Source organism: Numida meleagris, chromosome 1 (assembly GCF_002078875.1).
Source record: "Numida meleagris isolate 19003 breed g44 Domestic line chromosome 1, NumMel1.0, whole genome shotgun sequence".
Taxonomy (NCBI): domain Eukaryota; kingdom Metazoa; phylum Chordata; class Aves; order Galliformes; family Numididae; genus Numida; species Numida meleagris.
In genome coordinates, this window is record NC_034409.1 from 60,899,831 (window position 1) to 60,920,551 (window position 20,721).

Genomic DNA, 20,721 nt, shown 5'->3' on the forward strand with positions numbered 1-20,721 from the left:
TCCAGCCTCTTCTCGTGAGAATCTGCTTCCACAACCTGCCTGCAGCAAGCTGGGACCTGCCCCAGGGTTTCAGCATCTGTCAGTCCAGAAATACAGCTGTAGAGAGGGAGTCTGGTCCATTAAAACTCTGTTCTGATACTGGACAGTTTTCATCAAATCTACTAGTCAAATGTTACAGAAAAATCATTTTGTTACTTTGAAAAAATCAGGGCCAATGCACACATTTCTAATATGGTACAGCAACATTCTTAAATCTTTTCTTTATTCCTTTCTTTTGTATTACATACTCAGATGCATTGTTTATTTATTTGTGTGCACTCTTAACCCTGTATTTATTCATTGCTTTTGTTCTCCTTCATTCATCCTTCCTCTCTCTGCAGTTAATTGTTCCCCTTCACCTGTTTCTGACTCAGGAACAGCTTCCATTTATAGTTCATTCATGAGCAAGATAATGTGCGTGGTGCCATGAATTGAGTCAGCTATGCTGCTGGTGTCGGATGGTTTGTACTCAGGTCGTGGGACTCGGATGTGCAGAAGTGGCTGTCCTGGTGCATTTGCTGTCAGAAAAGAAAGGTGCAGGGATTCAAGAAGAGGGAACAGTATGCGGTACTGGGGGCTTGTTGCTGTTAGACTGTAAGTTACTGTTAGACACACTCTCCTTGTTGGTGAGTAGCTCTCCTGTCTGTCAAGCCAGTAGTGTCTTCTCTTTCTCTCATGGGAAGTCAGAGAGAGAGAGAAAAGCTGCTCTTAAGAGTGTAAAAGCAGAGCTGGAAACCCAGCTAAGAGGCTGTCTTTTAAAGAAGTGTTAGCTTCCTCTGACTGGCAGAGTGAACTTGACAGGTTAGCCCCAAACTAGCCTACCTTCCCCTTCTCACTAAGGACATTAGAGAGGATCAATAGGGGACTTGTATTACAGGAGGATTTGAGCAGCACAGTGCTGCTGCTTGTGCTGAGGAGCAGTAGATAATGATGCAATGGAAACAGAGAACAGAGAGAAGAACATGTTAGGCAGTTCTGACCTCCTGCTGCAAGCAGAGCTGTGGCACAGATCAGAACTGTGAACAGGAGTGACTTTCCCATGACAAGCTGCAAGGGCTGAAAGTACAGCTTGAACTTGCTTGGATGCCCAGGGAAATGGTTTTCCCTTGTACAGAGGCTCTTAATGCCTCCTGAAGGGTGATGAAGGCTAGGCAGGATCTTGTCCTCCATGGGCAAAATGTCCAGAGAGGAAACAACTTTCCACTTTGGAATACAGCTCTGTCCCAAGGCATGGTAGCAGTTTCTAACTATGCCCAAGTAAGTAGCCATGTGAGCTACCAGCACTCCTGGGAGGGCAAGTAGACATGGCAGCCCCAGAGAAGAACAGGCAATACATGTAATGCTGCACCCCCTAGAAAGGGGGTGCAGCTGTTGCAGGCCATGGTCTCCATTGCAGAGACAACTCTAACGTGAGGATGGCAGGAGAGGTGCTGCGTGGAGGCCAGGATTGGGACACAAGCCCCTGCCTGCTTGCGCAAGGAGGCAATGAGCCCTGCTTGCTTTTCTAACTGTGGGCCTTAGCTAACACCTGCAGGGGCAGCCTCTTCCCAGGGAGCTGATCTCTTCCTCTGCACTACACCCTAAGCCTGGCTTGTCTTCAGAAAGAGCACAGGGATAGGGATGCTGAGAAAAGGGATGTTTTTTATTAGTATTTGTGTGCCTTGTCTTAAACTTTCCACCTGGCTGCCTCCCTCTGTGTCCCCTCCCTGAGCATGGGCTGCAGGTTCGTTACAGGCGCTTTTAGTTGCAGTCCAGCTCATGCTATATTGTCACCTGAGTGGAAAAGCTGGAAAATAGGTCATTACGCTTGGGTGAGCAGATTCCAGCCCCACACGATACAGCTGCTTCCTGCCTTCTCTGAATCCTTTTGCCACAAGGCTTTTTTTGTCATGCTTAGCCCTATGCTAAATCCTCACAGCCCTGATGCCTCTGTGTCCACCAACTTTTGGGGGGGAATCATGCCTTGCAGCCTATGAGGCAGCACAGCCACCATGGACATCAGTGGGGGTAAAATGATGCAGTGAGGATCTCACCCTTTGGTCCCATCACCTGACACTGGGAATGCAATTCTCTGCAGTTATGAGGTGCCTGACTGCTTCATGCATTGGGACCGACCAAGCTCCTCGTGGATACAGGTGCCACCACCTGGTTTATGAGCAAGGTGTCAGCACCTTTCCCGCTCACTTAGCAACATGAACCGAAGGTCCAAAGTCCTCCTAACAGGAGGAGATTTTGTAAGGCAATTACTGCACTCCTGCTTTGTTGTCCTTCGGGCCCCCGGTTGTCTAGGAGTAGGCATCTCTCAGGCATGCTGCTGTTTGTACTGGGTTTGGCACATACACATAAGTTGCTGTTTTATTCCTTGGACACAGAGAGCCATCTCTGTGTAACCTTTGTCTCTTCATGATCTCTTCATGATCATCCTGACAGTGATGGCGTGGTGACTGGTCTGCCCCAGTGGAGGTGGATCCACTTCCATCAGGTCATCCTCTGAAGTTGGATCCACCTCCATGGGCTCTCCATCACTGTCAGGCAGGTCCACCTTCATAGGCTAAATGTCATTGCCTCTTTCCACCAGCCTCCTCTTCCTGAAAGGCAGATGCTCCATCCTCTATCCTCGAAGAAAAAATTTCTTGTGTATCTCACGCAGAGAAAGAACGCAAAGAACGCCGCTGGCTGTGTTGGCTCGGTGACTGGTGTTCTGGATGCAGGGTCCTCATATTTACAGGGCTCGGAAAAGAAGGTGGCCATGGCTGTGGGATTCTGAGTGTCCTATGGTGACCAAAACATGGCAGTAGGGCGTTGGGACCCATGGCCCTTTCTATGAGATGGTTGTAAGAACATACCAAGAGGTTTGGGGAAGGGGGTTCTCAACCACCCTGCAGCTGCCTGGAGTGGAGCCATCCTGGTGCCTGATAGTAGCAGAGAAAGGGCAAAACATACTGACACTCCACAGGCAGCCAAAGAGGATGCAATTATTAAAAACTGTGTCAGGCTGTCCTTTCCCATCCCTCACTCCCACCTCTGGAGCATGAGAAGGTGGCATCTTTTCTGCCCTGATCCCCAAAGGACAGGAGTAGGGAGGAGAGGACCTGATGTCCTCTGGGTGGCTGTACAGCAGGAAGGATCCATTGGAGGGCTGGTGAGGTGAGGTGGGGTTTTCCACTCTGAGGATGAGAAGGCCAGTTAGGGTTTGCTATCCTCAGCCTGTTCTCTCCATGACCACAGAACGGGCAGTTGAAGGTGAAGCCAGACCCTCCATGACAGTGCATGAAGAATAGCTGGATATTAGTCATGCCTCTTCATAGGTAGTTTGGGCAGATTCGATCTCTGCAATCTCTGGAATACGGATCTTGAGAATAAAGCTTAGGTATAGGGGCGAAGCTATATAGATGGCTATCCCCCATCAACTGACCCCTTTGTACCTCAAGCAACATGGAAGTGTTCAGACTGTAACATTAGGCGAACAGGAAAGGGAGATGTTTGTTTCCTGTGTGTTTACTAAACTACAAACAATGTGACAAGAAAATGTACAGACTGTTGTTGAACAAAGAGCTGAGCCAGTTGTATTCATATTTCTGGGGATGGTTTGCTGTACCTATGCTAACATGGTACCAGGTGATCCCAATATGTCTCTTTTTCCTGATTGTTTCCAGTGTTTTGCTTTCATGCCTTGTATAGATGCAGGAGGTAGTACCAACTATTAAGCTTTAAGCTGTCCAGTGGAGTAATATGGGCAGGTGTCACCTCTCAGCTAATTCATAGCATTTCTTTGGCTCATACCTTTTTGTGAAGGCCTTTAGTGCAGATGACACATTTAGAGGATTGGTTGTTGTTTCTGTGAGTTTGATTCAGGCAAGCTCATTTAAATTTGAATATCCTGGGGAGGATGGAGACCGCCAGCATCCGTTAGCACTGGTTCCATGTCTGAGCACCCTCATGGTAGCAGTCTTTTCCTTTTGCTAACTGGCTCAGGCATGAGCCTGATGCTTCTCATTCTTCCATCACCACCGAGCACCTGTGAGAAAAGCCAGGCTTCATCTTCCATGCTCCCAGTAGGCAGCTATAGTCAACACTCAGAACCTCCCTGAGCCTTCTAAAAGTTAATCAAAGGTGGTTCCCTCACACTGCCCTGGGATGCCATGGATCCTGGGCCCTCCTCAGCCCTGAGACCATCAGATGACCCATATACTGACATATAAAATGTAAAAGTGATGAACCCTGCTGCTCACTTCAGCTTTGCCTATCCAGGTCAGGAACAAGCCTCAGAAATGGCCGAAGGTTTTAGGTGTATTTCCAAGCTGCTACTTTGTTTTTGAGCTTGTGTTGTGCTACTGGTCATATGTTCTTTTACAAATAGTTTGTTCTTCAACCAGTCCTGTGCAGTTCCTGGAATGTCTTCCCAAAAACATTACAGAATCTAATCTCAAGAGAATTTTTGTCTCGCTCTGTCCTTTAGTACAACAGAGTCTCTATTAGCTTGATGCATTACTTACTGTGTCCTTTTTCCAGCACAGGGATGTAGACTGTGTGGCAGACATTGGGAATCTTTTCTGAATAGCTGAATGGGCAACATCAGTAATACAAGGGCTGCTCTGAAAGTAGTGCCTCCTATTTTATTATGTTGGCCCACGACACCAAAGGCAGATGGTGGTAATATAGAAGTAGAGGTTGAACCTTCCCCCAGTATTCCATTACACTTTGTTGCTATGTGACAGATGGCAGCAGAAGGGTGGTCTGAAAAGATGATGTTGACATGGAAGTGAGTATGAAGCAAAGGTTTGGAAATTATTCTATCTATCTGTTTGAGTTTGAAAAGAACTATAAACAACTGACTTGCCCTACTTGTCCTAAGAGACAAGAGCACTGACTTTACTATTTATGATTCAGACTTGAAAGAAAAGATGTGTTAGACCATATTGTGTGGAGGGAGAGAGATTGATCAGAGAGGGAGGAAGGAAAAGATGTGATTTAATGGTGGTGGATTGGTCTTACTAGGATGACCTCAGCAGGTCTCAAAGGTACGTGCAAGGACTCTTGCTTTCACACGTCTGGAAGCAGATAGTAATAGCAAAATCATTGGGGTCAATGCTGAGAAACATCATGCATCAGAAAGGATTAAAAAATAATAACAGAAGTACAACTGCAGGGATGTTTGCAGCTGTGAACACAATAATGACTAACCAGAGAAAAAGTTTTCTTACTATCAAAGATAAATTCCAAGAAGCAGAATGCTTTGATGTCAACCCAAGGGACAAGTGAGTACAAGTATGAGAAAAATAAAAATAACAAAGGAAAGGGGCAGTAGAGTGAGTTTTCACTGCTGCCAGAATCAATTTGCGAATGTTTCTGCAGTCCACCTCTTGGAGAGGAGAATGAAGATCTTGTGTAAGATTTCCTATGAGTGGCCCCACTGATTCTCTGCCTTGCTCTTGACTACTTGTTCCTATGCTTTGATTATCTAGAATTTGTGTAAGGAAGGAGTCCGTGTTTCTTGGCTGAGATTATAACTACTCTATAGAAGATACTGAACACCCTTAGTTCAGCCAGAGCTTTTGGTAAGGTATTCTGTGGGTGTCACTCCAGTTAAGCAATGATATCTCAGCTCTTGAATCGAGAGGGGAATGAAAGAACAAGAAGAGCTCTCTGAGCACTTGAATCTTATCCCTCACCCATCTGAGACACACAATAAATTTTTGTTCTAGCAAGGCTGCACATGACATTCAACAGCCTAGTTCACAAAATACTGCCCAACAGCCTACAGCAAACTGCAGAACTATAGAAAAGACTAATAGCAAAATCTGTAGGATATCACAGAAAGAAAGCAGAAGAAACTGATTACAGTATATGTTTTTATTAGCAAAAGCGTGTTTGGTTAAATTTCCAGATGATCCTAGTAAGTGGAAGAATCCAGAAAAAAGCTAATCCCCTCTCCCATTACTTTACTTGCCTCAACCCTCATTATCTACATTCCTCATGCAGTCCCAGATGACCTGTCTTTTGGAAAATTTCCTCGCAGCCCTAAATTTGGGGTCAGTTTATCCTTTACAACATGAGTAAGGCAAACCAAATGTAATACAGAAGATGAGATAAATGGGATGCAAGATAGAATTAGCACTCAAAGGGTATGGAAGCAGAAAATGTGAAGTCACTGAATTTTTAATACATTCGTGGTGTCCTGGTGGTGCAATTTTACTGAATATTAGCAAGCTAGTAACTTTGTATTTAAGGAAGACTTTAAAGAAAATGGAATTTTGGCACCTGTGAATTTCTTGGACTTTCAGATATGATGTCAGATTTGAGAATTCATTTATGGGAAAAAATAATATGAGATGAGAATAATATCAGATGAGAAGGTAAATGATACATACTAGCGCTTGTGGAGAATAGATAATTCTGTCTGTCTTTGACAAATAATTGGTTTTCTAGACAAGGAACATAGAGAAGATAATTCTAAACTTCATCAAAGTATTTGACAGGAGAAATGGCTAGTTGAGTGTAGAAGAGAAAGGTATTAGCAAAGGAATCATAAACGGGGAAGAGAATTGGCTGATGCAGACATTAGTGCCTACATACTCTGCTGAAATAGGAAGATGGACTTAAAGGAGGTTATGAGGAGAGTTTCCTGAGACTAGTCTTTTGATGAATGTTTGCAGTAATGACCTGAACACAGATGGCAGGAGTCTGAAAACAAAATGTGGTGAAGCCACATAGGGAAGGTACTGTCATTACAAATGAAGACCAAAATATCATTCAGTAAGAATAAGAACTTGAGGATTTAACTATGAAGACAGGAAGAACAGTTGTAGTAGATTTCTGAGACTAGCAGTAGGACTTTTATAAGATGAGAATATAAGTGAGAAGCAAGAGAGGGGCAATCCCCATATTTGAGGATGGCTATGAAAAGCAATACCAACGTGTGAGGTGAAGGATTTTCTTTGATAACAGGGAAGCATGGCAGTGAGGTATGGTTGAAGTGGAAAAGTTTGTGTGGAAAGAATAGAAATGTGTGAAATGAATAGTAGTTTGGACAGAATTATTTGCTGAGGATCCTGCTGTCTAAATGGGCAGAGTTTTAACCACCCTTGATGTTACAAGCCAGCTGATATTGTAATGTTCTGTACAAGAGCTTCCATTTCACATTTTCTTTGTGTATCCTCTGGTCTTTAGAGATGTAGCAAATATTTTTGCTGCAGCATTTGGGTAGGAGTGAAGAGTGGAGAATAATGTCTGGGTTGCAAATGTGGGTACATACTTGACTGAATGGAAGGTGAGGAGAGGATGAGTACAGTGGATGGCAGATAAGAGAAGGATGGATAAATGGGTGGTGAACAAGTGCACATGCTGGGAGGGAGTTAGGAGTGGACAGTGTGTGAAGTATTGCTGGATGATAAAAGAGGCCAAAATAGATGGATTTATATCTGTATTCATACTGGTATATAGGAGTCTAAATATCTATATCAACATATAGTTGTCTATATATCTATAACTGTACAGATATAGAAAATATCAACACAAATACAGTGCTATCTCAGGGCCTGTTCCGTGGTACTTCCCTTGGAAACTCAGATGGGCACCGCATTGAAGGAGCCAACCTGGCGTCCTGCCCAGGAGGAGGTGCTGACAAAGGCTGTGTTCCCTTCCCACAGCTGTGTGGTAGACGAGATGGACTTCTCAGGCATGGAGCTGGATGAAGCGCTGCGGAAATTCCAGGCCCACATCCGCGTGCAGGGGGAGGCACAGAAGGTCGAGCGGCTAATTGAGGCCTTCAGGTAAGAAAGCGAGCCCTATGGCCACACTGCTGCAACCGGCTGGAAGCAGAGAGCACACCCAAGGCAGAAAACATGCAGCAGGAATGGAATGAATGGCCAGGGACTTCCCTTCTAAAGACGTTTGTTGTGGAAGTCCTCTGTCCCACTGCCACCACAGAGCTACATCCTGGATGGATGTTCAGTGGCATGAAGGGCACAAAGGGTCAGAGTGAGTCCAGCCATATTTGCCAGCAAAGGACTCCTTGTTCATTGGTGACTGACAGGAAAAGCAGCACCGGGGCATAGAAGGGTGCTGGGTTATTCCCTTGTTGCATCCAGAGGAATCTTTTTTCTTTAGCAATACAGGCTGGAGTAGACACCAGCATTACCACTGCATAGTGACCCCAGGCTGGGTAGTCTGTCTACAGTCATTTGCTCTTTTGGCTTCTGAGGACAAGAAAGCTTAAGTTTCAGTGGCCAATTTGAGCGGTTGGTGGATAAACTGGCCTTCAGAGTGCTAGCAGTTCCTTTTCATTTGTGTGAGAGCTGGAGTGGAAGGAGGAATTTGATCCATGCATGAGGAAGTCATTGCTACTCTTGAGCAGAGGACTTAAATGTTCTATGTTAAGTATGTGCATCCCTCCTGCTGCAGCCAGAGGTACTGCATGTGTAATCCAGATGTGGTCCAGCAGTTTCACAACCCAGACACCATCTTCATCTTGGCCTTTGCAATCATCCTCCTCAACACGGATATGTACAGCCCCAACATCAAGCCTGACAGGAAGATGATGCTGGAGGACTTCATTCGCAATCTGAGAGGTGAGCATCCCTTTTTTTTTTTTTTTTTTTTTTTTTTGCCTTCCTGCTTCTCTAAATCCTGCCCAGGTGAAGGCAGCAAAAATCTAGCAAAGCTGCCTTTCTCTAGGGCTTCTGCTGCCCTCTGTAAGCTAGATATGGAGTAGAGTGCTTTGGAATGTCCTCTACATTGCTGGGGAGGGGCAAAAAATCTCTGCTTTGTCCTCTACAGAAAGCTGTCCAACCTTTTCACAAACTAACCATTTTCCTTGAGAGATGGTTTCATCTTTTAATGGTTTTCACTGTTTGGAAGCAGTCCATGGTATTACATTTTTCTGTTGTTCATCTCCATCCTTCCTAGACCCCGTTCAATTATGCTAAACAAGCCCTTTCCCTCCTTGTTGCTTCAAATATATGAACACATTTTTCTTCTATTCAGGCTAAATCTTCCTTTTCTTAATTGCTTGCAATTACTTGCAGTAACTGTAGGCCTGACAGAGTTCATGCATGTATTACCTCTTAGCAATTTCTAATACATCAGTTCCCCAAATCAATTTTCTTCTACTTTTCAAGGTCCTTCCCATCTCAGTAATAGGTTGCTAAAAGCATTTCTTCAGATGTGGTCGCAACATACTCATGTAGAACCACCACCTCCTCCTTATTTTCAGATCTGCTAATGCAGCTTAGTATTGTTTTGCCTTTTTGACATCATGTCTAGACAAAGTCTAATGCTCACTCCTAGGTCAGCCATCTTCCAAGTGTTTCTTACTGCACATCTGCAATTCAGATTAAGTTCCTTCAAAGTTTTTCCAGTGTAAATCTCCATCTAGAGCTTGAACTTCTGTGGGCTCTTTTAACTTGTTTTCTTGTCCTTATGGCTGTTCAGTGTTGTCCCAGCCTCCTACACCTTCCCCAGTCTGCCACCCACTTCAGAGTGCAATAATGTGACAAAGAGACCCTCTTTCAATCTATTTTCTGCCATCAACCCTTTCAGTATTATGGCACATAGAACTAACTCAAAACGTTTTCTTTCTTTCTTTTTTATTTATTAATGTTAACTTTCACCATCAGTTCATATCACAATGAGTTCAGCCAACAAGGGGAGATCAGTTCAGACTCACCTTCATCCTGACACACAGGCCAGGAGCTTCGCTGGCCTGTGTTTAAAAAAAGACACAGAGAATTCAGGCAAGGGCTGGTAATTTGATTTGTGGTGTTTGGTTCAGGGAAGGGAGAAGGAGAACTTTTCTGCCAAGTGCTCTAAGGGTCAAACAGCAAAATTTGGAGGATTAGCTAAGCAAATACAAACAAGGAATGGGACAGACCCCAGACAGAGAAATCACAGATAGAATAGCAGGGAAGTATTATGCCTAAGAGACATCACAGAAAGAAAATGTTGAAGGTTACCAAGTAAATAGGAGATCTGAGGCTTGCATTGGCAGGAGGAGCAGCTGGATCGCATTGCAGGTATCCTCTATGCCTAGCACTTCTAATAATATAAGATCAATGCAGGGGTTGCTACTGAGTAGCCCAAGGAATATGAATGTGAAATTGTGGCTATAAAACCTTAGGGAACATATGGAAAGAAGCCACCATGCAGAGCCATGGAATAATGAGATCGTCGGCACTGGTCTTAGTTGTGACTGTCTCTGCTGCTGGTGCATTCTGTGTGCTAGACCAAGAAAGAGGACGCTCTGAAACAAAATATTTCTATTTCTGTTCTATCTTCCCAACATTGCACTGAGCAGAGGCAGTAGCTGCCTGTCAGGGATGACAGTTCTTCCCTTTCCTTTTCTCCCTGTCTAGTCTGCCCAACATTTTCTGTGTTTTGCAGGAGTGGATGATGGTGCTGACATCCCACGGGAGCTGGTGGTGGGGATCTATGAGAGGATCCAGCAGAAAGAGCTTAAATCCAATGAGGACCATGTGACTTATGTCACCAAGGTGGAGAAGTCCATAGTTGGAATGAAAACGGTGAGCACCCATAACCCTGCTGGCACCTACTCACCCTTTTCACACCCACCTCCCACACTGTCCCTCTTTTCTGCCTTTTTCCTCTCTAATCCTCTTCTTTCATAATGCTTCCCTTGCTTGCATTTTTCTCCAAACACCTTCTTCCTTGCTATCTCTTTGTTTCTTAATTCTTTGGGATTTACTTGGACAGAGTTTGCTGTATCCAGTGCAATAATGCCCAAGAATCTCATTGGGGGTCCTGCTTGTCAATGCAGATCCTGTCTGCCAATACTTCAGTGACAGCTCTGCAGTGCTCTGACCTTTCAGGCCTTTTGAGGTTGTAGGATGTGAAAGGCAAAGTTACAGGGAAAGTTACAAGACCCCGAAATGCAGAGACTGCTTCTTTAGCAGTAACTGATCTGAAATGGAAAGACATACTGTTTCCCTAAAATAAGCAGAACAATTTCTCAATGACCAGGAAGTGCACAGGCAGTCCAGTGGGCTGAGAAAGGATGAACAGTCACTCAGTGGCTTGCAGACAGGCTATATGAAGATAGAATATGTGAGCAAGTGGTTTGCCTACAGACTGTTCTACTCCCCTGATTTATCCAAGTCGTGAAGACTGTCTCTGTTATGGGGCCAGCAGGATGAGTGATGGTGAGGAGTGGTTGTGAGGAAATGATTAGAGTGGGCAGAGTGGGCAGAACCTTCTTGTGCCACTGTCACCTGCCAGGGTTATGTAGGTTATGAGTGGTGGTGAACCTTACTGGCACCTTCCCATAACACCCACACACTCTTGTGGATCTTCTGCAGGTTCTGTCTGTGCCCCATCGCCGATTGGTCTGCTGCAGCCGCTTGTATGAAGTGACTGATGTGAACAAAGTGCAGAAGCAGGCAGCTCACCAGAGGGAAGTTTTTCTCTTCAATGACCTGCTAGTGGTGAGTGTGCTTTAGCAATTAGGCACTGCAGTGATAAAACTAGCCCCAGTGTCTGTAAAGAAATATAAAAGCAGTCCAATCAATTTCCTCTGTCAATATCCCCTATGACTTGCAGTGCTGATGGACCAGGAGACGGGACGGACCATCTTCTGGTCCATAAACACTGCAAGACACAGCTCTGGATCCTTCCCTGTTAACATACCAAACCTAAAACTCCTCTGACCCTTGAAAAGACAAACTGTCATGTCCCACAGCCAAGTAATGTCATTGCTATCTCTCATCCCTTTGCTACCAGGGAGGTTCATTTTGTGAAAAGGAAGTTCATTTATTTGGCTGTTTGTACTATGGTAGGCAGAGCACTCCCATGCACTTTAAAAGTTTCCTGCCAGACACTTTAAAACCACTACCTTTTACAATTGCAGAGGCTGCAGAAAAGTAGGTACTCCTACTGGAGCCTGAAATGCATAGAATACTTTTAAAAGAGTCCTGCTCCAGGGATCTTGCAGCTGAGTTCAGGCAGTTACAAGGGTGGACACAGGTTTGCTGAGACGAGGAGGATGCAGACAAGAAGGATATTCTGCTTTAGGCAGAAAATGCCTGAGTATAATGGCAAAAGGGAACTCTGGATGTTGCAAAAGTAAGCCCAAAGCCAAGCCATTTTGTCCCAGAGGACAAGAGAACTTTCCCCACCTATTCCCTCGGAACAATTTGTGAACCTGGGGAGAGGGTCTATTCCTTGCTAACCCTCCATCCCTTATGATAAATCAGATCTATGAGGACTAGTGCTGAGGGAGCAAGGACAACACAACATGCACATGAACTCTGGTTCCCAGACCTAGGATACTTAATGAAAAGAATTACCTAGAAATATGGGCATCCAAAAACAGTATTTCTGAGGAACAGAACCTGAGTGAGCCCAGGGCTACACATACAGAATTTCAAAGTGTTGTTACAAATGCAGTGTGCCAGGCAGTTTTCTGGGCAAAGAGTCTGTCAGTCACCAAGTGCTACTCCCATGTACAATTAACACAACTTGCAAAAATCTTTTTCTTTTGTGCTTTGAGTAGTTCATATTGTTCTTGTGTCACTGTTCACCAGCATCCTGCCTGATTATGTCTGTTCCTCCAACAGATCCTCAAGCTATGCCCCAAGAAGAAAAGCTCCTCAACCTACACATTTTGCAAGTCAGTTGGCCTGCTGGGCATGCAGTTCCATCTCTTTGAGAATGAATGTAAGTCTGATTCTCCTTGATTGCCTGGAGGGGTTTGGCATGAAAAAGGAGAAGGAAGGAGGAGGCTGCATAGGCCAGTGAGATCTTTCATCAGAGTAGGGCTTCCATCAGGGTTGAAATGGGAGGGGAGAAAAAACAGGCTTGCTACTGAGGAGACTGCAGGTACAGTGTGATGAGAAGAGGCTTCTGATCTCTCTCTTGGTCTGAGCACACACAGAAGGGCTGAACTTAAGATCAATGAAGTGAGCTGACACGTCATGGTGACAGGGAGGGCACTAGTCTGGAGGAATGAAGTAACTGATCCTAAGGTGCGTGTCACTTAGCTCTCAGGAGCCAACAGTAGGAGAACCTCACTGACAAAACTGCTGTTGTCACCTTTTGCCCCTCTACACTTGCATCCAAAGTCACAACACCCACCTCTAGCTTTGACACTGATAAAAACCCAGGTGCTGCTGCTGTCTCCCTGAACTGTGCTGTGCTGTGCTGAGATTCCTGAGACTGAAGCAGAGCCCTTGGAACAGCACCCACCAAACCATGGCGAGAGGCCAGCCCTAGTCAGCCTGACCTTGATGGTCTGGGAATAGAGCCATGATGTGTCATGATTGAGGCTGGTTGTGTGGTGGAGGAATTCCAGAAACAGGCAGGCTTCCTGCTGGCAAAGGCAAAGGAGATGCACAGCAGTCTCAGGCAAGCGTGGCTTATGCCCACCAAGGGTCTTGTGAGCACCAGCAGAATATGCTGCAAGGAAGGAACACTGTAGCAGTACTGAGGCTACACTGAGTTCCTTACATCCTCCCTCTGCCCTATGGACAGCATGAGTCATCATTTCAACACCCTACTCTCTACAGCACACTGCTTTTCACGTCTCTGAATGTACAAAAAAGCCATTTACAACTGGGCATTCCCAGGACACATTGTTGGAGCTGGGATTGACTTTTAGGGGTATGATGACTATCCTGGAGTGCTCAAGGTTCTTCTGGCAAAAGCATCCATTTACGTATACTCTGCAGAGACAGAAAAGCAGATGTCTGAAAGAACTTGTGATCTTAACAGATGAGACAAGACACAGGGTGGGAAAAGAGAATTGAGGGAGCTAAGAGCTGGCAGAAAACAGCAGGTTGGTCCTTTGACTTGTTTGGTAAAGACTGCTAAATGAAGAGTGTGGGGAAGGCAGACAGATGCAGGAGCAGCAGAGAAGAGAAAGCATGACAGGAGAAGAAAGAAGCTAATGTAGGCAAAGAAGAGTGGGGAGGAGAAAAGAGGTAGAAACTGCTTTTCAATGACCAAAAGACATAGAAAGCCCAGTCACAAGCTTCACAAGTTCTCTGCATACCTGTGTTCTCCAGCTTCTGTTGGCTGAATCTGCAGCCACCTCCTCCCTGCACACATCCTGATCTTTAAATCAGAAAGCCTTTAGTTGTGATATTTTCACTCTCAGGGCATTTCTTTTCATTTTCATTTCTGACAGTGTTTTGCCTGTTGGAGAGTACTGAGCAGAGACCTGCAAACCCACACCCTTATCTTTTCCACAGTCTCTGCACAGCATGATGAGCTCCCCACCCGTGCTGTGCTGACACTGCAGCTATGTTCCCTGCCAGTGGAAGTAGAGCCTGGGGAGAAGTCCTGCATCTGAGGATGTTAATGGCTCTAAGAGCAAGAGCCAACATCTCAGGCTGCAACTCCCACAGGAGAAAAAGTATTGTTGTACTGTTAACTCTTCTGCAGATTCAGGAGGGCTTTATAGTCCCATCTCTGTGCTCAGGTTCTTGGAGTTGACACTACCTTAACTGTAATGAAGAGCTAGAGGTTTTTGTCTATGGCGCCACTATGGTAGTGGTGGTAACTTGCCTTACTGCTGCACCTTGACCATTCTGTTCCCTTGTACTGCTGCAATGCTGCAGATTCTCACAGTTTGCAGTGTGACAAACTCTTTAAGTGTGACATTCCTCTGGACTGAAGTTCTCTGTCCTGGAAAGATAGAAAAGCAGACTTCTCCAGCAAGAAACCCAAATGCCTCTTTATTATTTTGACATGTCTTATTCACAGATTACCCCCATGGCATCACACTGGTGACTCCAGTTTCGGGCTCAGAGAAGAAACAGGTACTGCACTTCTGTGCCCTGGGAGCTGAAGAAATGCAGAAATTTGTGGAAGATCTGAAAGAGTCAATAGCAGAAGTGACAGAGCTGGAACAGATACGTATTGAATGTAAGGACCTCTAATACAATTCAGACTCTGATGCCATCATACTTCATGTGTATACAAGGGAGAAAATGTAAAAGCAGTGGGTTCTTCAGGAAGAGTGAAAAAGAGGATGAGTGGCAGAAGTCTTCACAGGATTTTTCTTGTGTTCACTAATAGAGTAAAACAGCAGCCAGGTTTTATGAGCAGTCACCAGCAGGTGAAAGGGAAGAACTACTTATGGTCCTTATCAATTAGAGTGTATGAGACAGCAGACTGAGGTAGAGAAGCTTAGAATATCAGACCCAGAAGACTTCTCCCTCTCACACACCTTTGACTATGCAAATACAATCTGTAGATATCTGGGAAGTACAGGATGGATGATAGTCTTAGCAGAATTGTCCTCTCACGCTGGGGACATCTGGGAGAAAAGCACTCTGTACCATGGCATTCTGGGGCCTGTCTTACACAGAATAAGGTCCAAGCAGACCTTCATAGTGTTCCCATGTATAAACTGATGAGCCCATGTGGCTCAGCACTAGTGATCCCCCTTCTGTGCAGCAATAACCTATTCTGTATAAATGCAGGTCCTACACAGAGGTCTTATGTAAGTTCCTCCATATATCAAGTCCTCTCCAGTTTTTGTTTCTCTCTATCTCCTTCCTTTCTTGACAGACTCTTGTCATATTCTTACATTAATTCTTGCTGACTTCCCATGTTAGTCCTTCAGTATACTCTGGTTCTTCCCTGCATCCCTCTTCTCATTCACTGGCACACATCTGTCTTGCAGGGGAGCTGGAGAAACAGCAAGGGGCAAAGACTCTCTCGCTAAGGAGCAATGGAGCCCAGCTAGAACCACAGTCCAAGCAGAGCTCACCAACAGGTAAAGAGTCAGCCAACTTCTCTTGATCAAGCATGGCCCACTTTTCCTTCCTTGAACTAACGCAACACGGTAACTGCACTATATACTACCCTGTCACTTCTGCAATACCAGCCTCTTTGAAGAAGCTTTGTATCCTTGCATGCAAGTCAAAAACAAGCGCAGTGAGGAGTGGCTACCAACTCACTAGAACATCTAGACCAAAAAATAGGACCCCAAAGGGGCCTCCCCTATGCCACTATTCAGCTGATGGATTGAAAGAGGGATTCAATTTATCTTGCAGTCAAGAGTCTTACTGGGCCCTGTACCTCTTCCTTGAGCTTTCCAGTCCACCATATGTGGGCCAGCTCTTGACTTGAGGAACAGACCCCACGAGTGAGATCTTTTCTTTTATTTGAAAGGCAAGAAGGATTTGGGGGAGAAGGTCTCGGACAGCACAGTGGAGGTAAGTAGAGTGCGGAGCAGCTGAGGTAAGTAATTCTCTCTCACTTCAGCTCTTCTCACATTCTCTGTTGTTTCTTTTCTCAGGTATTAATCAATGCCTCCCCAGCCAGACTGACAATTTTACCAATTTCCAGAGATACAATTAAAAGTTACTGCTAGGACGGGTAATACAACTTTCAAATCCAAACTAAACTTCAAAGCATTTTCAATCCGTTTTTATAACTGTAACATCCCTCATGGACCAAGCTCCCGAACGCTGTAGACTAACCCACCCCACTGCTTATGGGGAGACTGAGAACCCCACTAAAGACTTCCCTGACATGCTAACTCCATGCAGCATCACATGCGAATTCCCCTGCAGCCCAGCTTTCCTGCATAATCTCTGCAGCTGTCTCTCCATCCCCCCTTGAAGGGGATTAAGCATGGCCTTTTTATATCAGACACTTTTCCTAGAGCTTCACCTTCATAGACAGGGAGCTTGGCTGTCCTTGATAGGGAGCTTGGCTGTCCTGTATGCTTCTGTCTTTGCAGGGATGTCTAGCACCCATGGGTTGCCTGTTTCTTCACAGACACCCATGCTCCCGCTGCCTGTAAGGAAACAGAAAAATGCTGTCTTCACACTGAAAATCTTACTTACTATTTTCTACATTTTCCCTGTCTGGAATATCTCCATTTTCCTGAATTTGCCCTTTTCCAGGGCACTTCTTTCCCTTCTTGTCATAGTATGTTTGTTTGAGGAGTTCAGCTTCTCTGTGGGGAGTGGGTGTCACGCATTTTCCTTGAAGAACGCCCATTTCCCTGCAGACACCCTTTTTCTGGACAAGGTCCCTCTCCCAGCCAACTTCCAATTTCTGTTGGGTGTTGTGTTTTCTTGTGGAGAATGACTTCCATGTATTTTAATGTCACTAGCACTTCATGGCCCAACAGCCAGTTTTTCCAAAGGTATGTTTCACTGCCTGAATAAATATTGACACAGTCCTGCTGCATAGTGGGCCTGAGCAACCTCCATGCTTGGGTAGGGACAAACAGCTCATCCTTGTTCCAGCATGGTGGGAAGCTTGGTCACTCCACAGCTCCTCCTTCATGGTTGCTGGCTCTGCTGTCCAACATACAGACCATCAGGGCACCCCCACTGCCCAATCTGCCCATCTGTACCCTTGCCTTGCTGGAAGTGCTGTGCCAACCTGCAAGTAGTAGTATCCTACCCAGGATTTATCATTTGACTGACATTCAACAGCAACCTTGCTGTGCTCTGGTGACTCCATCAGCCCATGTCCTTGCCAGGAGGAACTATGACTTCGGTCACCATCCAGGAAGCACCATTTTCCTGCTGTGCTTCCCCCTCAGGGATCTCTAGTCCAGACCCAGCTCCCTTTTCAAGCTGGTCTCAGTGAATTCTCTTTTTTGAGCGACTCTATTATCAGCATCTCTCTGTGGGGACCCTGATGACCTCCTCCTTCCCTCCCCCCTTCCCATTGCCCACGTAATACTCTGCCAGCAGAGGAGCATTTCCATTTCTTTGAGATTATCTAATCTGCTGCCATTTCATCATGAATTTCTTTTATCATTGTATGAGCTAGACGGGCATTTTTTTCTTTCTTTTTTCTTTTTTGAAAATCATTTCCTTTCACTGACAAACCATCAAATGGATCAGAGGGAGCTGCCTTTTGCTAGAGTATGTCAGATTTCTGCTTTTTTCCTTTGTAAACAGATTAGCCAGTCATGTGGTGTACCTTCATACTCGGAAAGGCAGGGAGCTGGGAAAGGCTGGAGTCTCTCTATCTCAGATTCAGCTACCGTCATTTTTGCAGAAATGTACAACCTCGATTATCTGAAACCTTGCTACCCAGTTGTCCCTTTTGCCCCCTTGTTTTGCTGCTGGGGACAAAGGCATGACCGCTGAGGTCTATTCATTACCACAAGGATTTACGGATGCCTCCGCTCATTGAGTTGAAATGCGTTCCCTGTGCTGTTTGGATAATCAAAGTTGCACTGCATTTGGGAACACCAGCCCTACCGCCTTTGATGTGGTGGAAAGGACAGGGGCACTAAGGCCTAGATAGGATGATGGGGCTGTTGGGAGAGAGGGATGCAGCCAGGGCTTGTGCCTGTTCTGTTTTTTCAAGGGGGGAGGGCTCGATGCATGTGAGGCTGACTGGTGGCGGGGGTTCAGGGCAGCCAGCAGCAGCAGATGGGAAAAGTCTTGTAACATTTAATGCTTCTTTGACTGTTTCTAAAATAGGTGTCAATTCACAACAGGCTTCAAACGTACCAGCACAACTCCGCCCTGGGGCCCGAGAGTGGAATGCAGCCCAGCATGCGTCTTAACATGCCACGGGAGCGGCTGGAGACAGCACTGGTGCCCTCGCACCCCGCCTCGGCGGGGACACTTGTACAGTGCCAGCAGATTGTCAAAGTCATTGTCTTGGACAAGCCGTGCCTCGCTCGAATGGAGCCGGCCCTCAACCAGACTCTGACACGCTATGTCACCTCCGATTCGTGCACCTCCACCCCCTGGCGCGGTGTGGGCAGTGGGCTCCCTGGGACCCCCATTAAGTTGGTCCATCAGCCTCCCCTGCCACCTCCACCTCCTCCCTACAACCACCCCCACCAGTATTGCCCCCCCAGCTCCCTGCTTCAGAGGCGCAGGTACTCCAGTGGCTCGCGGAGCCTCGTGTAGCCACACCACCAGCACCAGAACAGCACAGACTCCCCCGCTTCCCAGCCCCACCGCCTCCCTGGGACCCTTTCTGCCTACAGAGATCTAGTTTGTGATTTATTTTTTAGTAAAAGGAAAAGAAAAGAAAAAAAAAATGAGCTAACTCTTACCCCGTCTCCCCTCAAGATGATGCTAACCATGAAGAGCCATCTATAGAACCTGCCAACCTACACGCTCACATATCCTCACACCCTGCCAGCCCTGCTGGCCTCTTGTACTCATGCCGTCCCCATGTAGCACTTCACTGCCCTGTTCCTGAGAGGCTTGATGACCTGCTGCTTTCTAGGCACTGTGTCTTCCGTTTGCTACTCCTCTATCTTCTTCCCTGCCTTGCATTTACCTGGCCATAGGTTTATACCCACCCTGAAACTTCGCCAGCCTCGGAGAGAAACTGACTCACCCGTGCCAAGGACCGATGCTGGGGCACTCCCGGGGGTGGAGTTCCCCCTGCCACCACTGCTGCTGCCTGCTAAGCTGGAGCTGAGAGCCTGTACCACTTGCCATGCTTTCTCCTCATCGCTCTTCAAATATTATCTCCTTGCAGCAGCTGGTTCCAGGCGGGGGAGCGCAAGAATGGAAGAGAGCTTGAGAGGAGGAGAGACTGTCCTGAGCTGCAGTACAACACGAAGATGGCCTCACTCTGAACACCAAAACTTTTTGTTTCTGTTATGTTGGAGCATTGTACCAGAGACCTCTGCTGAGACCTAGCAGACCACATCATGTGTAAATACACCTGTATGGTAGAGTATGTATGGCGCATGCTTACTAAAGGAAACACTAAGCAGTTCTGAGGGAGCAGAAGGGAGAGATTAAGCCCAGGGGTCTCCCTGGGATAGATGAGCAGTTTCCAAAAAGATGGCACCAAGAGGTGGCCTTCCACCTCAAAACACACACACACATGAAGATTGTCTTCTCTAGCATGAAACAGACCCACCTCTGCTTTTCTCTTTCTAGCTGGCCTTGTGTTTCCTTGCCATCTGCTTTTATACATTTTAAAAGCAAAGCTAAGTGTTACGTTCACCTCCTGGGGTGGATGGTCCCTTCGCTTGGGCTCTTCCTCCTGTGCTAGGGGGAATAGGCTTTCTGGAGCCCACTCACATGAGCTCCCGTCTGTATCTCTTGCCTGACTATGCCATTGCTTCCCTCAGACCTTCCCATAGGAAAGCTGCACACCAAGGCCCCTTCTCCTCTCTCTATCTCAGCTTCAAAGTGAGGGGAGGGGAAGATTCTGAGATAAAGATGACAGCTCAGCTTCTCTTCTTTATTGGGGACATTGATGTGAAAGAAGACAGCATTAAAAATGAGCTATGGCTGTATTTTTAGAAGAAAAAAAAATCTTTTTGAGCAGCAGGGAGGGGAAGGTATTAATTAGCTTAAAGGCTTTGGTTTCACTCACTCACTCTATCTCCCTTCGAGGCTTAAGAAGATCAACTTTAGGATTTTAAAATAGGACAGTACGCCTTTTAGGGCCCTTATTTTTATTTTAAGAGGGAAAGAAAGAAATGGTCTTCCTTCCTGCGTGAGGCTGAGGCATGCACACCAGTGGGTGTTGGTTGGGTGAGGAGAGGTGAGGGCTGTTGGCAGTAGTGCGGATGTGCAAAATGTCAGGAAAAGGGACAGTGAAGACATGCAACAGATATATTTTTTACTTTGTATGGTAAAATCCACCCAGCAGCAATACTCCAGGATTCTCACCCCTGGAGCTATTACCAGTGAAAGAATGCATTAGGGCCTGCCCCCCACGAGTGCTCTTTGGATTTTCCTAGGCTCTTCTGAAACACTCAGATGA

The 20,721-nt window shown here is 46.0% G+C and overlaps 1 protein-coding gene across 5 annotated transcripts in view; it reads left to right on the top strand.

Annotated features, from left to right (window-relative positions):
* The window catches only part of IQSEC3 (IQ motif and Sec7 domain 3), a 100,630-nt gene extending 80,950 nt beyond the window's left edge, over nt 1-19,680 (top strand). The window contains exons 4-13 of one of the 5 annotated variants that reach the window (XM_021389372.1): nt 7,689-7,811; nt 8,443-8,609; nt 10,420-10,559; nt 11,352-11,477; nt 12,609-12,708; nt 14,755-14,916; nt 15,680-15,772; nt 16,171-16,214; nt 16,298-16,377; nt 18,473-18,599. In XM_021389372.1, coding sequence (XP_021245047.1) covers nt 7,689-7,811; nt 8,443-8,609; nt 10,420-10,559; nt 11,352-11,477; nt 12,609-12,708; nt 14,755-14,916; nt 15,680-15,772; nt 16,171-16,214; nt 16,298-16,372 — 1,030 coding nt within the window. In that variant the 3' untranslated portion in view covers nt 16,373-16,377; nt 18,473-18,599. Of the gene's footprint in view, nt 1-7,688; nt 7,812-8,442; nt 8,610-10,419; nt 10,560-11,351; nt 11,478-12,608; nt 12,709-14,754; nt 14,917-15,679; nt 15,773-16,170; nt 16,215-16,297 lie in introns of all 5 variants that reach the window. The other 4 variants (XM_021389376.1, XM_021389394.1, XM_021389386.1 and 1 more) reach the window with 4 other exon arrangements.